General features: G+C 34.3%; 1 protein-coding gene across 1 annotated transcript in view; it reads right to left on the bottom strand.

The window, feature by feature from the left end:
• CSMD3 (CUB and Sushi multiple domains 3) overlaps positions 1–19,266 on the bottom strand; it is a 509,139-nt gene that overhangs the window by 25,639 nt on the left and 464,234 nt on the right. Inside the window, exons 49-52 of the mRNA XM_021706867.1 lie at positions 13,352–13,531; positions 11,579–11,752; positions 5,027–5,200; positions 3,932–4,005 (exon numbers count right to left, since the gene is read on the bottom strand). Of these exons, the coding sequence (XP_021562542.1) occupies positions 3,932–4,005; positions 5,027–5,200; positions 11,579–11,752; positions 13,352–13,531 (602 nt within the window). The remainder of the gene's footprint in view (positions 1–3,931; positions 4,006–5,026; positions 5,201–11,578; positions 11,753–13,351; positions 13,532–19,266) is intronic.

The following is a 19,266-nucleotide window of genomic DNA, read 5'->3' as shown; positions in this document are numbered from 1 at the left end:
TATAATACTATAAGAAAGTGGCAGTAATGGGAAACTATCAGGGGAGGGGGGGTGGGACTGGCCACTGAGGGAAACTGCTAGGGGAGGGAGGGACATGCCTCATCAACAAGGGTACCTGCATATTCAATGTTTGTATACCTAACCCTGAATTGTACCCCACATCTTTATAATAAAAAATAATAAATAAATAAATAGTTTTTATCAGTGATAAATCCACTTAATAGAATATTTCACATAGTTCTCCAATCATTTTTAAAGTCTTTCTGGCCAAATGACTTCTAACATGCATAATGTAATTTGCTTATTTATAGAAAAATAAGTAAAAACATTATAAAAATTTGTATACTATAACTCAAAATAGTTCTTATAAATATAATTCATGCACATTTTTTCAGCTATATTTATAAATAAAAGGTGCTATTTCTATAATCAATTATACAGGTTATGAAAATGTTAATGCTGAAATAATACCAGGAATTTAAAAAAAATCCATAGCAAGCTTTAATTGCAGCCAATGTTAAAATTAAAAATCACTTTAAATTGATCCAAAATAGCATATTGTGTGCAAATGCATTGCATAATTTAAGACATGTTTAATTAGTAAATATCACTTATCTTCTGTGTTTATTCTCTGTTTTAAATGCTATGTCGTAGTTCCCAAATCATAAAACTTATATAGCTAATTATAGTATCAATAGACATTCTGCATAAATTTAGAAGAATTTTATTAAGATCTATTTTTTCCTTCCATGACATTTCATAGCATATGACTCTCACTTGCTAGAATTTTGATCACTGCATTTATTTTCATCTAACTTTTAATATCACATATTTGTTTACCTAGAGTATCCAGCATGATTCTTAAGAACTTTCAAAATTATATATAATTGAGGCTTCAAAGATGCATATATTTCCTCCATAATATATTTTTAAACAACTAATTTATACTTTTAGTTTGTGTTTATACTAAACATTTTATCCAAGAAAGACTGAAGTAGCTTCTAATAAAGACATATGGAAATGAAGATTAATAAAATTGTAGTAGAAAGGTCATATTATAAAATGAAGTTATAACACATATGCTTAAGACAAGATGCGGAGAATTTTCACTGGCTGAGCTTCAACTTTGGCCCTGAGTTTCCAGGTTTAAGAAAAGTTTAATTTTTATGAGTTTGTATTAAAAATAATAAGACGTTAATTGAAATATATATTTATGTTTTTTTAGAATTCATGTCATCATATGCATCATATAAGGTAATACAACACTATGCAGCATTCACCTCATTCGATGTACTTAGATGATGATTTCAATTACAAACTGGAATCATACATAGCCACCATAGTTATTTTGACGGGGTTAAATATCTTGAGGTTAAATCTCTACAGAGTCACATTGTAAACATTTTAAATCTATAATAACTTTACATAACAAGCACTAAATTTAAATAAGTATCTTCTATTACCCAGAGGTCAATTTAAACAGTGATGCAGCAGTTAACATGTAAGTGTGCTTGGCACTTACTCCATGATTAATCTAGATGTTGCAACAATCATTTTGACAGCTGCTCCCTTCACTACCAATCTATTTTTAGCCAAAATTATTCCAATTCACAATGTTTTGAATAAAAAGAAATTGTGTTGAACACTTTTTTTCCAAAGATAGAGCTTTCATCAGCTCCAGAAACAGGTTATTTTGCATGATAGTAATTATATAAATCTTCAAAAATCTATCACACAAATCTATATAGGAAAGTAGAATGAACAAATGAACACATTAAAAAGAAAACTGAGAAAATGATTTGAGTTTCTCTGCAATTTATAGCTTTCTCTTGCCCCTCCCAGAAGTGAGCTTCCTACACATGTGATTTTACTTCATAGCTCACTATTGGCAGCCTAATCAAACTAGGGTGCATAGAAAAATTTTGGACATTATGATTCTGGAAATTTAGAACTGAGATTGAGATGATCACTTTCTGTTTGTGGCTGAGATGTAAATAGAAATGATTCACCATTGGCTATATGACCCATGTGCAGACAGAAAATATGAGGCAAACTGAGAGACATGAAAAAAACTGAGCACTGCTGCTGAATGCCTACACTCTGGACTTGAAGCATCTCACCTGGATTCCTTCTCTAGGGGTCTTGGAAGCTCATGGTTTGTAATGTTTTAAGCTTTATGTAGCTCAAAACAGTTGCTGTTACTGCAAGCATGAGTTTTTCTCAGCTGATAAAGATGCCTTATACATAGAAGACCATATGAATATGGAATCCACCAATAAATTGATGCTAGTTAGATTTATATAAATTTTAATTGTGTTGGCTCTATAAGGACTGAGTTAACATATTTAGTATGTATATACATACATACAAGCACACGTGCAACATGCATGCAAGAAAGCTGATGTTCCTAACTTAAGAAAGTATATTCTTAATTTTAATCGAGATTAATATAATTATATCTAATATATACCTTTCCATATTTGAAATCTAGCCTATTAAGTTTATCCAGGTAGAATATAATAACCTAATAGATGTTTATAATATAAATTTGGGGTTAGTTAACTTTTTGATAACATTCTTCAATGATAATAATACAATTCTTAAAATGCAGAGTTAATGATTCTATCTATTTTGTTTGATGACACTTTTAAACTCAATCTTAATCATTTCCATTTTCATTATCTCAAAGAATAATTGCTAGAAGGAACTGATATTCTTCAGAAAATCAACCTGAATTAGTGCATAGACAATACCATCAAGATTCTATATTCTGTCAGAATATTGTAACCAACTTGCTCTGTGATCAAGTAATTGAAGAATTTAAGTAACATTCTGTTTCAGTTTTTTTTTCATCTATATGATGAAAACTAATGCTGTGTAGGTAGATGTCCACTTTTCAAGATTTGGTTCAATTGATAAAACCTTTTATGGAGATATCAGTCTAAGGTCCTCTAAAAACATTGCTATAATAGAGACAGACTCGTTTTTACACTTTTGTATTATCTGCACAGGACCGAGGCAAACCAGCAGAAGTGGAAATGCTATCAAATCAATGTTCATACTGTGCCTGAACTGTAGATAAATGGAAGTTATTTTTAGCAACAAAATATGGTACTTTAGATGAGTCCTTCCTTTAGAAATGGATGTTCTTCAGGTCCACACTGAATTTCACACTAAATAGCATGATTTAGAAAGCCCTGCTACACAAGGCAATTGGGTAATGTGTAAATTGACCATTTCCTTTCAGTATCAGTATGCGTTTTGGCTCCCCTTGGACCTCTGTAACAGAAAACTTGCTGTATCTCTATCCAAAATTGAAATTCTAAATTGTAAAAACAGAGAACAAGAAAGTCTGCCACACGGCTGGGCATACTAAGGAATTCTAACATATCAATCTATGTGTTGTGTAATAATAGTATATGGTTAAATTATTTTTTAGAAATTTCCCATACCAATGTCAATGTTTAAAAAATTTGGGATCATATACACAATTAAGATTCTATTGGATACCACATTCTTATATATCTGCTGTTTATCTAACGTCTTTCTTTTAAACTCTTTATTCTTTACTTTCCCTCACTGTTCCCACTTTCCTACAGAGTTCCCTCATTTACTGCCTCACTCACACTTCCTGTCATATGTTCTCTACTGTTGGTGGATTTTCCTATACTTATTGTTATCTTCACTTTTTCTTTTAAGTTAAACTCATGTTCAGTTAGCCTGTTTTATTGAAGCATATTTTTTTCTCCTAATATTCTTTTTCTTCTAACCTCCAGTCTTTTGTTGCTTGTTACCTGTTTATTGTTTTTATGAATGCAGATAGAAGTATGACAGTTAGTTGTTTGCATCAACAAGATTATATGCACATAAGTCAAAGAAACATATTGACCTGGAATTATACTAAATGGACATATCTGTTCAAAGTACCCACTTGAAATCCGAAGGTATTGTTTTGAGATCCATGCCGCGGCACGCCTGGGTTTTCACACGAGGTACGAGTGGGTTCTAAAGTGAAGATTAAAAACATAACATTCCTTGAAAATGTTTAACAGATATACTTCTCTCATACAAAACAATGATCTGGGGATTTAAGAAAAAATAAAGGATATGAAAGAAGTACAAATGCATAAAACATTTGCTTAAGAACCTTGCCAAACTATAATTTTAGGTAGGGCACTATTCCCCCCAAAAAGTTAGAGTCTTTTCCAGAAACAGAAATTAGTGTTGAGTTTCACTGACACATGTAGGAGACCCAGGCATAAAAATGGTAGGTTTCTTTGTATGACAGATTATTTGGTTAGTTTACCAAATATGACATTTAATTTTAGGAATACAGAAATGTACTCACAGCTATTTTGAAATCAATGTATCTCAGATATTTTTGGACAAGTCTCTGCTTTAACTATAAAGATCTAAATAAATATTAGTATAAAGTAATGTCATTAATTTGAAAGACTTTATTTTTCATTTTACTGTCATACAATACAATTATTTTGTCTTTCTGATGGAAGTTTAAAGTGCTAAAAATGATGTCATGTGTTCTACCAATATTCATTTTCAGTGTCTTCTAATTACTTCTATATTTCACATTTGTTTTTCATATTTAGCAAACTATGGGTTATAGGATAAATAAACCCATTAAATGTCACCACTACCTATTAATTAAAAAATAACTGAGCCGGGCTCGGTGGCTCAGCCTGTAATCCTGCGCCTTTGGGAGGCTGAGGTGAGTGGATTGCCTGAGCCCGTGGGTTCGAGACTTGCTTGGGCAGCAAGTCCTCAACTCTACAATAAATAAAAAAATTAGCCGGGCGTGGTAGCGCATGCCTGTAATTCCGGCTACTTGGAAGGCTGAGGCGGAAGGATCGCCGGAGCCCAGCAGGTCGAGGCTGCGGTGGCCGGGAGCGGCCACTGCACTCCAGTCTGGGTGACAGAGTGAGACTCCAACTCAAAAACAAACAAACAAACAAAAAACAAAACAAACAAACAAAATGACTGAACATAATCGGCCTTTAATTAATATTACCTATGCAGTGAGGTGATGACCCACTCCAGGTGCCATCTGCTTGACATATTCTGGTACTTGATCCCACTAGTATAAAAGGAGAATTGCAACTGAATGAAACCTCTGATTGGTATATAAAGCTTTTGCCTTCTCTTCTTCCTTGGGCAGGTATCCCAGGGTCACCACAAAACTTTGCTGGAAGTGAAAAGAAAGGCACTTATAGCAAGGATTTAGAATTCAGCAGAATAAACAGTTTACTAAAATGGTGACAATTAATTGGAATATTGCACTAAAGAGACCTAGTATGCATGATAATCTAGTATGCATGATAATCTATGAAGAATTGTATTTGTTTTCTGGCTTATATCTACATGGATAATACTGAATGACAAAGTAATATAACCTTCAAAAAATTAGTCTGATTCTGACACTTTCCACTTAATAAGTTCCCTTAATAAATATAGAATTTTTTGGTATTTTTATTTTCTATTGACCGGAATCAAACCATATGTTTGGACTTATTGGCTGAAAATTGGAATATGCTCCTAAAAAGGCATGTGATTCATAGGAAGCTCTGTCAAAAAGAATCTGCCTATGATGTTCCAGATTTTACTCTACTGATCTCAGTGCTCTTTTACATATATACATTATATATATGTAAGATATGGTCATTTGTTTTATTGTGCTCTGAATACTCTGGGATATACTTGGAGTGCATATCGCAGTATCTTATTTACTTCTGCTGTAAAATATTCTTGGCATTTTTGCTGATTTTTTAAAAGAAAAGGTCATCATAATCCAAATCTCTACAAAACTAAGGGATTTCAGTGTTCTACAACAACTACTAAAGAGATCAACTTGACAGGATTTTTAAATAAATTGATTAGATGATTCCATTAAAATATATTTATTAATCACTAAAGAAAAGCACTAATCTAAGTGGCTTGGGGCACTTGCACATATAAGTAAACAAACAGACCAGAATTTCTGCTCTTGTAGGACTTATGCATTTGTGAGGGAAGCAAACAAACAATAAGCATAATAAATAAGCTTTGAAAAAGTTTGTATGTGTAGCAAAGGGATTGAAAGTAGTGGGAAACTTCCAGGAGAGGGGTGGTAGTAGGTAGCTGGGATTGACAGTAGTCGATATCTGCGTGGGGAAGGGGGGGCACGCCGCTTCAATAAAGGTACCTGCACAATGAACATTTGTATAGCTACCCCTGACTTGTACCTCACAATTTCAAAATAAAAATTAAAAGAGAAGAAAAAAAGAAAAAGGTGGTTTGTGGGAAGATAAACATTCTAGGGGAAAAAATAGTTTGGGGTAGATCCAGTCTGTATGTGGTACATAGTAGGAGGTGAAGGCAGATTTTAAATAAAATAGCGAAGATGTCTAACTAAGAAAATATTTGAAGGAAACAAAGTGTTTAGCCATGTTGACATCCCAAGGGAGACCATACTGGATATTTAGATAGAGTAAACATCATTGCCACTATCCTATGCAGGAAAAGTTTTGCACACTCGAGGATGTTATAAGGAGGCCAGTGTGGCTGAAGCAGACTGAGCATGCAGGAGTGTCATGGAGAATGAGAATAAATGGCTTCAAATCTAGTAGATAATACAGACAAATGTACCTGTATAAAATGCTTTCTATTTTGTTACTGTGGGAACAATTACATAACATATAATTTATAAATTTAATTATTTTGTAATGTAGATTTGGCACCTGAAAACTTATTTTCCTGTAAAGCAAACAGTAACAATCAAATTCATTTCACTATAAATATTGTCTTTTAGGTTGGGTGACCATAACGTGCATCATCTAAACCAAGATATTTCTGAAACTGAAATAGAGACTCTAAGGAACAAGATAACTGCCAGGACAACAGGAATAAGCCAAGAATGCCCAGGCCAACTGGAACGGATGCATACTTTAGTTACAAAGTGCCAGTCTTGCCCTCAGTATCCAACGAAAGATCTTCCCTGAAATGTAAGACTACAGAATTCTCCTGAATTTTTAACCTATTTTATTAGCATTTTAAAAAATTAAAATAGCTAAAAGTAACTATTAAATAAATATTAGGACAAAATAGAGGGGAAATTTTCAGAGTAGAGTAACAAAGGAAAAATAGTAACACAATAGCCATCAGTTTATTGTGCTTTGTTTTAATTTTCAATATATCTTGAATATTGTAAACCTTAGCACTTCTTGGCATCCATTCCTTCTGGCAATACTGTATACCCTCAAACCCTAAAAGCTAGGAATTTTGTTTTATGAATCTTTGTGAATCTAGCCCATTTTGAATTAATGGACGATTTCTCAGTGAGCATCATTAATGAGAATCCAGCTTGAGCCATTGTTTATATCATTAAGTTATTTCATAATCGACTTCTGAAGTGTTTCTCTTGCATATTTCTGTGGAGTTGGTCATCTCAGAATCTTATCTCTATTCAACAAACAAAATAAAGGGAGACTCAGTTACCTACACTTCTCAAGTCCCCACCATCCTCTCTCTGTGTCAATTCATCTATTTTTTGTCTGTGGATTTTCATGTAGTAAACAACATACTTATGTCAGGTTTAGAGACTTGAGTCACAAGGTTTATTTGCAAATGACTTCAGTTCACAAAGGCATCCACTTTAAGATGAAAGGACATCCTTTAAGCAGAATTAATGGGAAAATACTTTCCTTTATACAAAGTCGCTAAAATTAATAGATTTGTCTATTCTATGGATAAAAGCATCATATGTTAAGTCTTCTTTTTCTGAACCTGAATCTAGACTCTACCATATTTTGGCAGTGTGCCCTCAAGCACACAACAATGTAGCTGGTTGCCTAAATGATGGCAGAGTTACACTATGTCCTCACAATTTAATTTCCCCCGTGAGTTTAAGTGTCATTATCTATTAAAATGTCATGACTAAACAAATTTACTGAGGAGCTTTGTTATGTATAGTCTAAATGATATATGTAAAGTAATTGAGGAAAAAAACATATTTGTAAAGTTGTTATAATTCATATGTCAATAAATAAGCATTTTATTATTATTAAAATAGAACTCAAAATAAAATACGGTACCAAGATAACTTCTTGTGTTTTTTCACCCAGTCATATAAAAAACAAACAAGCAAACCTGCCATAAACTTATCTTTGCAAAGCCTCCATACCATGGAGTATCTAATCTTTACAACAGCCAGGCATGGTGGTTCACTTCTGTAATAGGAGCCCAGGAGTTTGAGACCAGCCTAGGCAACATAGTGAGACTATGTCTCTGCAAAAAAAATTTAAAAATTAACCCTGTGTGGTGGCATATGCCTACAGTCCCAGTTACTCAGGGGGCTGAGGTGCAAGAATCGCCTGAGCCTAGGAAGTCAAGGCTGCAGTGAGCTATGATTGTGCTACTGCATTCCAACCTGGGTGACAGCATGAGATTCCCGCCAACTCAATTAAACAAACAAACAAACAAATAATCTTATTCAGAACTCACTGGTGTTTTCTAAGATGATCCTTACCATGTACGTATCAGAATTTTAAGGGCCAATTTGTGGAACATCAACATCGTGGCATTGAAACAGACTTATTCTAAAATTGGACACATGGTAGGGTAGTAGGTTGGGAGGGGGTAATGGATGTGAAGTTACCTCCTTGATATAACGTACACTATTCAGGTAATGATTATACTAAAAGCCCAGACTTCAACACTATGCAGTAGATCCACGCAATAAAAGTACACTTGCACCCCTTACATTTACGCAAATTTTAGAAATCTTGTTAAAGTACATAGAAGGGGCTCCTTTGGATGTTACATGAACAGCAGTCTCACAGACCACAACTATAATAATAAATTCATTTTATTTCTCATGCTCGGTCTAACTGGGTAATATCTCTCTGGAGCAAATGTGTTATGAGTAATCTGATGAGTATGCAAAATGGTGTTATGCATGCCCAGTATTTGCCATCCCTTAACAGGAAGCTTTTCAAATAAACAATGCCAAAATACCCCTAATAATTGTCTTCAGTTAGTCATCACAATTCTATAATATGTTTACTAAACAAATATTTATTTTATACTAAAATATCTGTTTCATACAAAAGAATATGTGTATAAAATATGACTCTTGTTAAGTTATAAAATGTCTAACCTGACTCTCTTTAAGTTATAAAATGAACCTGACACTTAACTTAAGCAATTGATCTCAAGCCAGGCAAAGTGGAGACCAGAAGGAAGACCAGACTTTACCTGCACAATGACCACTTGTATATCTAATCCTGAATTGTACCCTACATCTTTAGAATTTAATTAATTAATTAAAAATTTAAAAAATAAAATTGTCAATACTGTTGCAATTCTTTGTGAGATCCACCCACATAGCATCCCTTTACTGAGGGCCAGTATAGCACACCTTGTCTCATCCTGAATTATAAGTTTCTCATATGTGTGTGTGTCTGTTTAAATATATATAAGCACTAAATTGTTTAATTTTACCCTTAAAAACAATGCTGGCATTAATATTCTTGTACACGGCTTCTCGTGCACACATGAAAATAATTTCTGTGGAGGATATACCTGGGAATAGAATTACTGGAAGACAGACTGTACATTATTAACTTTACTAAATAATAGTAGCTATTTTTGCAAATGGTTGTGTCAATTTACACCCCATCATAAGTTCATAGAAGGTCACATTGCCACTAGTGTTTGGCATTAGCTAACATTTTTTTTTTTTTCAATCTGATGGTTGGGAGATAGTTGTCCATGTCTTTTGCCTATTTTTCTAGTACTGTCCTTTCATTTTAGAAAATCTGTACACATTCTATACATTATCATTGTTTTTCACGCATTTTGATTATATTGCTCAAGTTTGTAATTGGTCTTGACAATAAGAAATTTTTTAAATTTAGCATAGCTGATTTTTTCCACATTTTCGTTTATGGCTTTCACTTTCTGTATCTTGTTTAAGAAATTATTTCTCACTCATAGGTCATTTAGATAGACTTGTTAAGTTTAAGTCTTTTACATTTAAATATTTAATAAACCTGAAACTGATTTGTTATTTTGTGTGACACAGAGGTGTGTGAGTGTGTGTGTGTGTGTGTGTGTGTGTATGCGTGTGTGTTAACTAACTGCCTTGTAGCATGAATTGAAATATCTATTCTTTCTCTCTTTCTCCACTGACTTGTTCTATAATACATGAAATATCTATAAACATGAAACATCTATAAAAGTTTCTTTTCCTTTTGCTCTATAACACAGGTTTACTTTCTATACCAACACCAATACCATACTATCTTAATTACCATAGCAATATAAGATTTGATATCTGCCAAAGACTGTGCTGTACATTAGGGTAGATTGGCAAACAAAACAAAACGTATCAGCCTTCAAGGAGTGCAAATATGAGGACATAGTCTAAGCAAACAAGATAAGTAAAATGCACAGTGTGTTTTAAGGAGACAATATAGGCAATGAAAGGGGACTACTAAGTCAAGGAGAATAAAAAAAGCCTTTAAGGGCAGTGTTCCACATCAACATATGAATTTTAAATAAGGTGACCAGAGAAGACAAAACAAAGATAACTTTTTAGTAAAAAACAAAAAAACAAAAAAACAAAAAAAACAAAAAAAAACTGAAGGAATGAAAAAGAAATGTCCAGGCAAAGTGAACAGTGACTATAAAAGCCCTAAGGCCAAAGCATAGTTGAATGTCCAAGAAAAAGTAAGGAGGTCAGTAGAGTGTATGAGGAAGTGAATAGCAGGGCATGCTGAAATCAGGGAAAATCAAGAGGAAAGTCCTGTGAGTATACAGGGGATTTGGCTACCATTTTGAATGAGCTGGGATGACCCTGAAGGGACGGAGCAGAGTAAACAGTTAGTTCTGCCTAACTTTGGGATCATCGGGACAGGTAGAAAACACCCCTGGCCCATGCTGGGAAGGAAAAAAGGACCAAGAACAGGCTAGCACTAGATAGTTCTCAGCATGAGTACTGTCTAGACCATGTGCTACAGTAATTTATATAAAGTTGACGTGTGATTTGTATTTTGTTTTGTTTTCCAGATTAATACTGAAGTAACACTTGCTAGGTATATAGTATACAGTCACCTCTGTTGAAAAATAAATAATCTTGTATCTCTATGCTTACCCAGAAAATTTTAGATGTATAATCACAATCATTAGTATACCTATGCTATCATAAGAATTTGCTGTGATCGAACATGTAGGAGTGACATGGATTTATTGCAGAAAGAGATTTGGGAGTAAATTACAGAGTATTCAACTAGGATAAATTGGACATAAATAAGAATAATTTTCCTGCATTAGAATTAATCTAAGACAGTCTCTGAGAAATAATTTTAGAAAATAAGAAAAGTTTATAAACAAAGCAGTTAAGTCTAAAATTTAGAATCAAAGCAGAAAGAATATAATGATTGAATTAGATGAAAAGTACCTATTGGTGAATGCTGATATGGGTAAATACTGACTTGTCTTTGAATTTTAATTAGGCATTGTGGGAAGTTTAACAGTCTCCTATTTGTTCTAGAAAAAATGTGCATGGTATGGAAATTATACTTACGTAAGCACTGCGGTACTTCACCACTCCAGGTACCATTCCCTACACAGGTCAAAACAGCAGGAAAGGACAGTTCATAGCCTGGAGAACAGATGTAGCTAATACTAAAGCCCCAGTCGAAATTTGTTCCTTCCAGTCTTCCATTAGAAATCTGGGGAGGAGTTGCGCAGGTAACAGCTGCAATTACATTGAAAGTGATTAGACACAGCTGTTGAAATATCATGTGTGTTAAAGATATAAATAAATATCATTAGGAGAGGCATATGTGCTAATTTAACCTTTTTGAGGACAATATGGTGTGGCGTGTTTTATTCTCCTGGTAGTATTCCTGAGACATCCCCAGAATTAATCCTTTAGAATGCAACTTTTCTTGGCAACATAAAGGCTACCAGTCTTTAGAGATTCTCTTACAAAACTGCAAGCTGCCTGACATGGAAGGAACGGGAAATAGAGGGTGACTTTCTACCTAGTATACTGTAACTAACAAATTACTGTTTTTATATAAAATTATTTTCCAATGACCTTTAGACAAACTGAAGAGCTGGGTTGTTTGGCTATGTATAGTGTCAGCATTGTGACTAAGAAATTTAGAAGTAACTCCGTAACATTTTTGTAAACACAGATCATACATCTGATCAAAATATCCAAATTGGTTCCCTTAACTACTTAGATTCATATATTGAAACTTACTATAGAATTTGTAAATTATTTTTTAATTTTTATAAAATGTATTGTTTTTAAATTGCTTTAAGTTGTCCCCAAGCAAGGGTGATTGGATAAGGTAGAGGTGAAAGGAAGAGTACCAACTTTAAATTCTAGAAATGTGAAGTGACATTATTATGAGGACTAACAACATATATAAATAATTTTTTGGAATTGTCTAACATCATAATTATCAGTATGAATTAATGAATGTATAAAATAATTTCTAAGATTAAAATGTCTGTTCATATTTTTCATACACTAACTATATTTATAGTGATCTGATTCAGAAACTGAGTGATAAAGAAGAAAAAAAAACACACATCAAAATTATTATTTTTGTGTTGGATTATAAGTCAGGAAGGTATTAAACTATTAATTCTCAAACATTTAAATAGACATCTGAATGGGAAATCTCAATTATTAAAAATCAAATAATTCATTGTAAAATAATACAAGTTGTCTGATACTACATCTATAGTATTTCACAAGTAATCATTAAAATTGGCAAGAAACTTATGAAATATTTCCATTGTAAAAACAAACAGCATAAAGTATCAAGTCTATATCTATATTGACTAAAAATTTATTCTAGATTGCATTCTTTGAAGAAACCGGCTGTCCCTTCCTTTAAGAGACACTACCATTCTAAAATTCAGACTGGCTATTCTCAAATTACAGAAAGTATTTTTCTCCATCCTTGAATGATTTGTTCCAAATGGATCAGCAAATTAAAGTTATAATTCAACCAGGTTATATTATTTTTAAAATAATTTTCAATCAACATAAATAATGATAGTGATTGCATATCATGGTTCATAATATTTTTGTTCTTTGAGTTAAAGCTCATTGTCATAATTCACCATAAGATATAATGGTTTTTGTCAAATATCATTTTAAAATCCTATATACTACAACATGGTTTAAAAAAAATAACTGCATCAGTCATTTTCAGTACCAGAAAAAGAAATAAAATGGAGAATTTTAAAAAATGTAAATGTATTTGAAATTTGCATATAAAATAAAATATGTGGTGATTACCATTTAAATATATTGACTAAATTATTGCCATACCTCTGCACATTGGCATTACTCCACTCCACGTGCCATTAGTAGTACAAGTCCTGGTTCTGGAGCCATTCAGCTCCATTGTGTAGCCTGGCTGGCACATGTAAGAAACATTTTGTCCAACCACATAATCATCTCCGTATCTCAGTCCATTGGCTGGTATACCTGGGTCTCCACAACTGATTACTATCAGAATTGGATTAGAAGAGCAAACGGTTAATGTGGCATGTATTTAATGGAAAAGAGTAGTCAACATATGGCATACTTAATATATAAGCAGGAAAAATTAGTTATCACATGAATTTTTAATCATAAAACATAAGCACATTTCAACCACATACTGGCAATTCTTAATTATGATGGGTATGCTTATTGCAGATTCTACACATCTGGTTCAGAAACCATCATGTAGACCCTAAAAAGGGTAGGTTAATATGCCGTTATGTTGTAGTAAGCCTTTGATGCACTATAAGATGACAGAGAAACCATCCTACAGAATCAGATTTGTAACATAATATTAGAAATCTGTATTCCTATATACAGCAACTGAAATCTAATTTTTCAGGCTGGCTGGACTGAATATATTTTCTGCACAGTGTTACTCAGAAGAACAATCCCCAAGAAATTGCAACCTCCACTCTGGAATGCACTTGCTCTCAGGACTGGGGATAAGTGAGAGGTTCCCCAGTCCAATGCCCAATATGCCATGGCATTGCCAGCCCAGGACAGTCACTGCTTTGCTCTGCTCTGTGACTCCACGAATATATCCAGCTCTGACCAGTCCCACATTTGCACCCCTGCAAGGGAGTAAGAAAATAATTCAATGTGAACCTCCCGCTACTAATAACAATTGACTAACTGGGTAAAGGGTGTCAGGAGTCCCAGAGCAAGGGTGGGAATGGAGATGCCAATTTTGGCCACGTCACCAACGTATGGGAAGCAAAATGCCTAGAACCCATGCCAAGGACACAAGGCAAAAGGCAGGAAGGCATATCACACATGAACAGAAGCTCTAAGTCCTCAGCACACAAACCATTGTCCCAGCAGACTTCAATTACAAACATAAATTTGAAGATGAAATTATTAAGAATTTTGAAATGGTTATCACAGAGTATTAAACTCTAAGCACAGGACTTTTCTGAACATTGGGGTCCTATCAATTATACTGATCTCATTCCCATGGGTGTGAATGCAGATGCAATATTGTGATTTATTTATGATATCATCCAAAAACTTTCAAAAGACTCAAGATAGCTTGGAAAATAAAATTATACAATATGGTATTTAAGATTCAGACAACAAAATGCTATTTTGATGCACAAGAATTAAGCATAATTTGTGCAATGAATTAGCTAAAAAGCTTTCTTGCAGCTAAGAAAAATAAAAATACAGATCACACTTTTTATTCTCTGTAGGAAGAAAACATGTAATATACTTGCCTTTTAGGTTACTAAATCTTTGTGTTCATAAAAAGCTAAATAATTTATCCAGGTAAATCTGAGTTATTTTCTCTCTCTCGTCCCACTTTGTTCTCTCTGAATTTTTAAAAAATTTATTATACTTCCCAATATTTTGGAGGTCCAGGACTAAAGACTAAGAATGAGTTAAAGCATGAGAGATCTTCATAGCACTTCAGTAAAATGTTTTATTAATTTACCATCAAGAATTACGAATTCAAGATTCCTTTCATATTATTCTAATTTGTTGTGTCTAAGATGTCTTAAGATTATGAATAATGGCATCTAAATTAAAGAAGATTATTCAGGGCACTCCACCTGGTAATTCTTGGAGCCCTCAAAATATTTGCTGAAATCAGACTCATTGAGTGTTTCTAGTTTAATCCTAATTAGAGTTTTGTCGACAGGATGGCTTTTCTTCCTATGATTATTGATGAGGAAATGATTTTTGTTAATGATGCAATTGAATTGGATAGAAAATCATACAATCCTACTCATTTGCCCAAAATATTCTATTTCTTTTTACAGTTTAATAATGGGCAACAGAGTGAAACTTCGACACACACACACACACACACACAGTATAACCATATAAAAATTCATACAAGCCTTCCATTCATTTCATTTATTTTCCTTTAAGTTATTTTATATTTATTATCTATATTTCTAATTAGAAGAAATGAAAGAGCAAACCTTAAAATTGTTATTTTCTGGGCAGTTCTTTATTTACTGAATTAGAATCGTGGTAAGAAGGAGTAGCCAGCCCACATCAGGCACAATAGCTGAGATGCAGCCACCAAAGGGTTCTGCATATCATGGCAGCATTATGAATGAAATGCCTGACAACAAAAGCTTCAGAAGGATTTGTTTGGGGACTTCCTAATGAAGCAAACACTAGTCAAAAAGGCAGTCTACAATAGCAACAGGCTTTGTAACAGCACCTGCTAGGCAAGCCAATTCATTCATTATTCGCTTGTTTTCAGTAACAACAACAAAAAAGGCTGTTGGTCTTTTCAGGCAAAATCTTAGAATAGTAGCTCTTTAGGGCTTCACCCTAAAAGTCAACGACATCAGTGCATGACAACACAGGCACATACACACCAGTAAATCCCATGAAGACAGATCTTTTGTCTCTTTTGTATACTTTTGTAATCCCAGAGTGAGTCTAGTGTATGTCTCTTCAAAACAGCTTAAATATTTGCTTAAAGAATAAATAAGTGAATGAGCACATGAAGGAACAATTAAGTTGTCAGCTCAGATTCTCAGAATTACACAAATTATTTGAAAGGTCTGAATTTGTTTTGTGGGAGGTTTCTTTTTAGATTATTATGTATTTGATGCCCATTTGGTATCATTTATAAATATGTCTAAGTAAATAACTTCTACTCTACAAATAAAACATAATAGTGATAATTCTAGTCAATCTATACCACTTCAAAACTACTTTCTCTGTTAACTTCTTATACAGACATTATAAATATAATTTTGAATAAAATAGGATTACACTACTCACTTCTCAAACAGAATTTACTTTTTAATTAGACATCTAGTTTTTACATATTAATACAAATTAAAACATGTTACATTTTAATTTATTTATTAGGCTAGTTAGTTTTAAGACAGAATTTAAGACATTTAACCTATTTATTAAGACGACAGTGAGAGAAAGAGAGAGAGAGAGAGAGAGAGAGAAGCATGTCCAGTGGGCATGGGTGTCTTAATAGAAAGAACACACATTTTCTTTTGATAAGAAGCTTGATATACTTTTATAATTACTCTGTTTACCATGAACCAAAAGGGTGAGCTTCAAGTATCTAGTCCTGAGTTTCAATTACCACCTCTCCATCTTTGACGAGCTAAGGGGGTGGGCTTTTCCTGAACGAGCATTTGCCTTTGACAGGAAACTTGAGAGACTTTTACATTGATCATTATGCTAACCATAACTAAAAGGTGGGCTGATTATCATCTCTATCTTCATGCAACATTTATAATGACATAATATTCACTATTATGGATGTACATGGATTATAATTTATGCAACCAAACCCCTGTTGTCCAATGTTTTCCAGTACAGACAATGCAGCTATGAACATCCTTGTTGGATATCTCACATATGTGCTCTACCAGGTTTCTAGTTTCAAGCCCAGAGCTCTACTGTAGAAGGGTGAGAATCCAGAAGGACAACTAAATAATTCCTCTCATAATGGTTCTGACTTACATAATCTAATCCAGAAGCTGGTTCTTTTTTAGATCTCAGAAAACTAGGTTTCCTCAAACTTAACCTTGACAAAATTGACATCTGGAACTAAGTAATTCTTGGCTGTGGGGGACTTCTCTCTGCTCTGTGCATTGTAGGATGTTTAGCAGTATCCCTGGCATCAACCTACTAGGTTCCAGCAGCATCCACTGCCTTGAACTGTGACAGCCAAACATATCTTTGGACACTGCTGGATATCCCTTGGCGAACAAAGTCCTCCCTGGTTGAGAACCAATACCCTGAAGACAGCACTCACTCTTGAAGAGATTTTGACTCTTTTAAAGCTACACTTCACCCAGTTTTGTTCTGGGATATTTCCTAGTCTTTTCTTGTGTGAGACTAACCCTATCTTTCTGACCTACCTTTTACTAAAAATAAAATTTTTTTAAAAAATAAGAATTTTCAGATTTGTGACAAAAACCCGGTAAAGGCCACTTCTGTACTGGTTATTTGAAGCAAAAAGCCTTTGATTAATTTATTCCCTCAACCTAATTAAGGACATGTGCCTGGCTCAAATGTACAAGACCTGCCATATAGGTGATGGGCACCAGTCATTTTGGAAACAGAAGTCTTGGTTAAAAATAAAATTCATTCATAAAAAAGAATGAGCACTTTTCTTTTTTTTAGTCCTAAAAACTAATTCTTAATCTACTCGACAAGACTTCCCCCAGCCGGTTGTATGTTCTTCCCTAAACAATATGTGTGCAGTGTGTATCTGGGCTCTAGGCACTGAGGTGACTTTACCTGTTAGATACCGAAAGGTAAGGATTCCCATACTGTGAATAGCCTGAAACATTTTATGTTGACAAAAGAATGTATTTTTGAACAAGTAATTACTTGTAATTATTAGATCTTCTCTCTTAGTCTGAACATCACATTAAAACACTTTACTTGGTATTAACTCAAGCAACCTGATATTATGGCAAATAAATTTTTCTTCCAGTTTGGTTTAGTTGTGTGGATATTTCTTAATGTTTATAATTCCTCTACCAAAGTATGCATAATGTTTGAATGTATGATCTTGATTTCATGATATAATCTCTTACCCACCCAGGAGAAAACCAGCTATTTTTAGGAAACCGATCTTTCCAGCATTGGCAGTGGGTTTAACGAGAACCTGTTTGGAGTTACAAACAATGGGTATTGGGAAAAGTGAAGAGTTTTTGCTTGGAAGGCATACTTTTAGGGAAAGATTGATTAAATGGGCAATTTTCCAACTCAGCTATAATCTGATGCTGGTTGAATAATATCAGGTATAGTGCCAGACTCGGTGGCTCAGCCTGTAATCCCGCGCCTTTGGTAGGCTGAGTTGAGTGGATTGCCTGAGCCCGCAGTTTCGAGACCCGCCTGGGCAGCGAGACCTCATCTCTACAATAAATCAAAAAATCAGCCGGGCATGGTAGCGCATGCCTGTAGTTCCAGCTACTTGGAAGGCTGAGGCAGAAGGATCGCCGGAGCCCAGCAGGTCGAGGCTATGGTGGCCAGGAGTGGCCACTGCACTCCAGTCTAGGTAACAGAGTGAGACTCCAACTCAAAAAAAAAAAAAAAAAAAAAAAAATATATATATATATATATCAGGTATAGTCTAGGTGAATAATATTTTATCCCTTTGTCAACATTTCTGCTATGCCAGGCATAGGGTTGGAAACAATATTGCTATTGATGTGGCAGAAAGGGGAGTTGGTAGCAGTTAAAGGTATTTCCTTTAAAGGTATTTCTTTAAAGCCAGCTGCAAGCTTTAAAGACCCGCCAGGCTGGTTTTGTTTGAAAAGACCAAATGGCCAGAGACTGACAGCTCTCATGGAAATGCACAAGAGTAACTAATTCACAGACTTATCCAAAACCCCTCTTTTGAAGTTGACGTTTACAACCAGCTTGCAGACCCTGTTGCCTTGCATTTCCTGAAAACCATTTGTTCTTTGAAAAATCTGATTTTGCTGAGTACAACCTTGTAAGATTCCAAAGAGAATGTGTAATCACTCAACACGACCACAAAAGCACAACACAAGCTTGGACCACAAAAGCACAACAGGGACCCAAGAGGCAAGGAACTGGCATAAGGACGACCACCTGATGGAAAGGATAGAAAGACCACCCAATGGAAAGGGTAGGAATAAGGGTCTTTGCATAGACCTGCCAATGGATGGCAGAAGGGGAACTTGATCACCTCCCAGAGCCTGCAAGTAATCTCCAGCCTGAAGGAAAGG

The sequence above is a fragment of the Carlito syrichta genome, unplaced genomic scaffold, assembly GCF_000164805.1.
Source record: "Carlito syrichta isolate Samal-C Ts95f unplaced genomic scaffold, Tarsius_syrichta-2.0.1 Scaffold316182, whole genome shotgun sequence".
Taxonomy (NCBI): domain Eukaryota; kingdom Metazoa; phylum Chordata; class Mammalia; order Primates; family Tarsiidae; genus Carlito; species Carlito syrichta.
This window is presented reverse-complemented; position numbering and strand designations above follow the sequence as displayed.